The 5,433-nt window shown below is 39.2% G+C and overlaps 1 protein-coding gene across 2 annotated transcripts; it reads right to left on the bottom strand.

Moving 5' to 3' along the window:
• Nucleotides 1-799: 799 nt before the first annotated feature.
• Nucleotides 800-3,382, bottom strand: LOC131283119 (bifunctional methylenetetrahydrofolate dehydrogenase/cyclohydrolase, mitochondrial). 2 transcript variants are annotated; one of them, XM_058312693.1, is made up of 4 exons: nucleotides 3,301-3,382; nucleotides 1,714-1,888; nucleotides 1,026-1,644; nucleotides 800-962 (listed from the first exon to the last, which is right to left on the bottom strand). In XM_058312693.1, exons 2-4 carry the CDS (start codon nucleotides 1,876-1,878, stop codon nucleotides 835-837), a joined length of 912 nt encoding a protein of 303 aa, XP_058168676.1. In that variant the 5' UTR covers nucleotides 1,879-1,888; nucleotides 3,301-3,382; the 3' UTR covers nucleotides 800-834. The 2 variants fall into 2 exon arrangements, with proteins under 2 accessions (XP_058168676.1, XP_058168675.1); XM_058312692.1 differs by lacking the exon at nucleotides 3,301-3,382 and adding an exon at nucleotides 2,284-2,778.
• Between the last annotated feature and the right edge of the window lie 2,051 nt (nucleotides 3,383-5,433).

The raw sequence follows: 5,433 nt of genomic DNA, 5'->3' as shown, positions 1-5,433 counted from the left end.
TAAAATACTTTAAATCATTAATTTACTTTTTAAGTAATATTTCACAGGACAGAAGCAGGATAGCATGAACCAATGAACCGCGACGAGTTTAGCCGACGACATGAATTTGAAACGGCGGCGTGGTGGTGCTGTAGCCATGGCAGTGAATTCGGCTAGGGGGGCATAACATGGGATTTTGTGGTTCACGTAAAAGCATTCATTTTTAAACATACATTTTCTGTTCTGAACTCTTTAGTACTTTTAGTGAATATTGCAATACTAGTTCAGCACCTACAACTATAAAACAGCTTAATTTAACTTTTCCACCATGAATATTCTACAAGATCGGTAAATCATGGACCGCACAGAACGCTCTTAGTACCAGGCATTACATATGCCTTAAAGATGTGGACTTTGACACAAAACGACTGTTGGCACATTTTGAAAGGAGAGACGTTGGATTAGATGCTCTTCGTTAACGACGAGGCGCAATACAACTCGAAAGACGGGGATTCGACGTTACCTCGAACAAATTTGACCTGCGGATCGCAAAGTCCTGATTGCACAACAGGGTACGTAAGTTAATTATATTCCTTAAAACCTAAAAAGCCTGACGGAAAAAAGGTTTGATAGGATTGTACGAATAACAAGTAATTTTATTACGTTTTAATATCCGTTTACTTGGCAAGAGCCTGTAAAATCAAACGTCTGATTTTTTGCAACAAATGTTAAGTAACTGAAAGAAAACACCCAGCAAATTATACCATTTTTTCATATGTTTTACACTGAGGAAAAAGATTAACGGTTGCAATTATGCTTGATCTATAGAATTACTCGTAATACTACGAAATGGTTTTATACTTCCTTCCGTTTTACAGCCAAGTTTTTCGCTGCAATTACTGTATTTTTCATCAACATAGCTACCGTCATCGGACCTACGCCACCAGGAACCGGCGTAATATAGCCTGCTACTTTACGAACATCTGGAAAAAAAAGCAAACTGGTAACACACATTGTATTTAGCCCCCCTTAAGTTTTTAACTTACTCTCGAAATCTACATCTCCAACTAACTTCGTTTTGCCCGTAGCAGGGTCATTGACTCTGGTGATTCCCACATCAATCACAGCAGCTCCCTCCTTTACCATATCCGCTGTAATAAGCCCGGGAACGCCAGTGGCCGTAACTATTATGTCAGCTAAACGACAGAACCGTTTCAACTCCTCTGGTGGTGTGAATCGATGGCATATTGTTACCGTAGCATCCATCGCACAAGTATCATTACGGCCATCTGCATGCAACAACATAGCTATTGGCATACCTACATTTTTCGATCGTCCCACAACTACTGCATTTTTGCCAAATGTTTCGATATCCGCTCGTTTTATAAGCTCTTGTACACCCAAAGGCGTACAAGGAATCAACGTGTTCATATCCAGACACAGCCTTCCAACGTTACGCTCGTTGAATCCATCGACATCTTTATCGCATGATACTGTATTACATACTTTCCGTTCGTTTATATGATCCGGTACTGGTAATTGCACCAGTATCCCATCTACTTCGTCGTCTGCGTTTAGCTCGTCGATCCGGTTTATCAGTTCCTCCTCGGTTATATCCGTATTGTATCGCTCTGTCTTGCTATTGATACCAACATCTTCAGCAGCCTATTTGAAGAGATAAGTATGTGGCTTCACATCATCTTTCACTTACGTATACTATTCATATCAACATACCTTCATCTTATTGTTCACATATGTGGCGCTCGCTGGATCGTCCCCAATAAGGATGGCCGTCAGTTGAGGTGCACGATGTCCTTGAGCCTTCCATAGCACAAGTTGTTCCCGCAATTCTGCCCGAATTTCACTAGCGATCTGCTTGCCATCGATTAGCTTTGCCATACTTGCGACACTATGATGAACAAAGAAATCTAGATGTTTTCTATTCCCTTGACTCATCATCAAACTCAATCATCTATCAGTCAAACTATCGTTACACATACACAAGCATTGACTCTACTCTTTAACTGGGGCATGCACAAACATCTCGTTATCTCGCCATCGAATGGATGGTTCAGTATTGCTTTGTTTTTTTTATGCACTTATCATCCAAAATGAACGACGATCATCAGAAAGTTTTAGAAATTGTACCCAACAAGAACCAAGTGTAACACTATTTCAAAAACTTGCTCAGGTTTGAAAGTAACTACATAATTAATATTGGTTAATTAACTAATATAGAAGAAAGTTGATGCAATACATTTTTCCGAAACTTAATTTTTAATTAATCTTTTTTCGTATTCTTACCTGCTATTAATGTGAAACTTTCGATTGTTGGTTATGACTGATTTGGATTCTGTTAAAGATTTTTCAACCTTTGATGCATCTCTGGCGTGTACCATTTTAAATACCGTATTTTCGTTAATATTCGCTGTCAAGCTTCGCTTTGGTACGTTTACGTACAGGTAGAACCACAATTTCGAAGATAATCGAAAACTATCGAAGGGTGGTGATCTATTGGAGTCTGTATGGAACGTATTGCTATTCGAACCGCGCTCAAACACTGTCGATCGTATACTGAATGGCGCAGGATGTAGATGATCGATTTTAAGGATTTGATAAGGTGTGTTTATTAACTCTGACGTAGAAATGGGTTTAGTCCGAGTTATGTTTGTGACGTCAATTCCGTACCTAGGTACAACATGAGCCTGCCTTACTCGTAGTATATGTTGCACTAACATGTTGACATCGATGACCTACACGCTAAATTAAACGGCATTTAAAAATTGAGAAATATGCACGCCTACTGAATTAGTCTTTAATGGTCGGTTATGGGGTTAAAGAAAACGTTTTGTTTTTAGAATATCTTTAGACACTACAGCTTTGCTTTCGTGTTAGTATTTTTCTGTAGTCGCAACATTACACGATTTGAACTTGAATTAAAACCAGTAACTACGATAAGGTTGGTCATGAGACTAGAGGCCTTCGTTAAAAGCGCCTCCCTCTCCTTACCAATAAAGTTTTACTTCATAGTAACGCAAACATCATCATAACGTCAGGAAAAAAAAAAGTACACCACACACTTGGGAAACAATCGGAGGGCTAATATTGGAAGCAAAACAGTTTTTTTCATTGCTACAATTCACTGCCGTAGATAGGCCAACACATTTACTCCAAGCATGAGAACATTCCCGCTTAGTCAATAAATGTTGCTAGAAAAGAGTGCATCTACAAAATATTAAGCAAATTGATAAGCAGTTTTAAAAATTAGTACTCGTTACAAATTGTTTTAATTGAATCCTGAACGTTGTACACCGTACTTACCGAACAATTAACTTGTTATTGTACTGGAGGAACTTGTACTATTGTACACGAGGCTGTCTTCGTAAATATTTAGGTTTCATGTTGATCTACAAACGTCAAAATAAACTGCTACTCGGGGTCCACACTACAGCGCGACGTCCCGTCCCGAAACGCGACGTCGCCTGACAGGCGGCTGAACTCCATATAAAAAAAAATGTAGCACAAATCGCGCTAGACGATGTCTAGTCCCCGGTGTACAAAAACTTGTATGCAATCACTGAACGCCATACATTAGAATTACTGAACGCCATATGCTTGAATTACTGAACGCCAAGCAATAGGAGTCTTTTTGATATATGGCGTTCAGTAATTCGAAAAATGAGAGGAAAGAACTCACTCTCCTTCTTTTATGGGTTACCCCTCCTCGTTTCTCCCTTCCCACATTTTTCCCCATACCTTCCGGGTCTACCAATGCCCACGAGGGAAATGTCATCCGAACATGTAAACAACAACTATTTTGGAATTTACCTTTAGGTTATGTTACCGTTTTATTAATTTAATTTCTCTTTTTACACTTCACTGGCACTACTCCTAGGTCTAATTCTGGCAAAACCTGCAAAAGAAGAAAGACTATATCACTTATTATGTACAATTATGCACAATATAAAGATGGAATACTTATCTTCTTTCCATTGCCAGCATCAAGTGGAAGAGCGTTGACAATACTGAAGCACGATCGATTTTCATCTGCTTTACATGTTTAAATGAAAGCAAACACTTTATTAACCAATCTTATCTATTAACGAGCTTGGTTAGATTGAAAACACAACTATTTTTCACACTTATATTTTTACTGCACACGACGCACTCCAAGAGCTGCTGGCAGCTATCAACACTGAACTAGAGTTGGAACGTTGGAGCTGGATCGTATGTATTCATTTGCTCCATATAAGAAATTTTTCATTCCAACCGTAAATTAAGTTTTATTGGCTCCTCATATTGCATTATGAAGATTCATTGTGCTTAAAGATTGACCCACTCGTTGGTAAGTGGCAAATGAATGGCATGCAGACAATTTGACGAAAGCTGTTCGCTCCGGAGCAATCATTTACCGGTAACAAATTGTTTGAAAGCTTGTAATTACATAAGCTGTGAAATCATATAGCCACCTGAATACCAGCTCCTTGCTCACACGGGACAGGTAGACTAGCATTAACCACTTGCCAATTTCAGGCTTTACTGCGTACTTGCCTGAGCAATCAAGTTATCTTTTCGACGCACGAGTCAACTATAAAAAGCAGTATTTGATCGAGCAGCGAATATAATTCTAATATTCGTTTTGTCCGTGACTTAATCAGTAGCATAAAATAATGAATAAATGAATAAAGATTATGGTGTTATAATATCATATTTTTTTATCTACGAAAGGACTCGCTCCTTTGCTGGATCGGATGCGAAGATGTCGTTCTTTTCTGGAGCTATCCCATCACTACACTGATTTGTCTTTAGACAGCAGGAATGCTGACGGCTACTATGGAAAAATACGATGGTCAAAAATAAATCTAATTGGTGAGCAAAAAACGTGTTTGCGAAGAAATAAACCATAAAAAAATATGTTTGATTGGATACTATTTATTTGTAAGTGCGTCCGGTTGTATATATTAATCAATCGCACTAAAAATCGGCAGTAACATTGTAGAAAAATATCCGGAATAAAACTTTGACCAGATGTAAATCAAACCTTCCTACTGTGGCAAATGTAGTTAGGTTTCGAGGAGAGTGAGAGATATTTGAACCATGGACCCCATAGGGGGTGAAGCAGGAAGGCGGTGGGTGAAGAGTAGCTAGCGGTTGTGTGCAAGCAGCAGTTTTTAGGGTAGGGTGGGTAAAACAGTCAGTGAAACGGGTGGAAATTGTGTGCAAGCACTCATTTTGTACCGCGGGGGTGTAGAAACAGCGAAAAACGCGACGTCGCGCTACACCGGTAGCAAAACGAGTGGTATTTTATGACACCGTGATATCACAATGACGGGATTTTCGGTACATAAAGTTTGTGGTAGTGATTGTGATGTGAGTGTGGTAAGGAAGCATTTTGTGACCATCGGGCTGTCAAAACGATGGCAGCGGCGCCATCTACCACGAACCATCATAACT

Source organism: Anopheles ziemanni, chromosome 2 (assembly GCF_943734765.1).
Source record: "Anopheles ziemanni chromosome 2, idAnoZiCoDA_A2_x.2, whole genome shotgun sequence".
NCBI lineage: Eukaryota > Metazoa > Arthropoda > Insecta > Diptera > Culicidae > Anopheles > Anopheles ziemanni.
This window is presented reverse-complemented; position numbering and strand designations above follow the sequence as displayed.

Excerpts from the sequence above, each read along its gene's own strand:
- LOC131283119 (XM_058312692.1), bottom strand. The coding sequence starts at position 2,717 with ATGTTAGTGCAACATATACTACGAGTAAGGCAGGCTCATGTTGTACCT. Across the intron at positions 1,889-2,283 it reads AAGTTTCACATTAATAGCAG|TGTCGCAAGTATGGCAAAGC; the intron begins GTAAGAATACGA and ends TGTTCATCATAG. Across the intron at positions 963-1,025 it reads TGGAGATGTAGATTTCGAGA|ATGTTCGTAAAGTAGCAGGC; the intron begins GTAAGTTAAAAA and ends TTTTTTTTCCAG.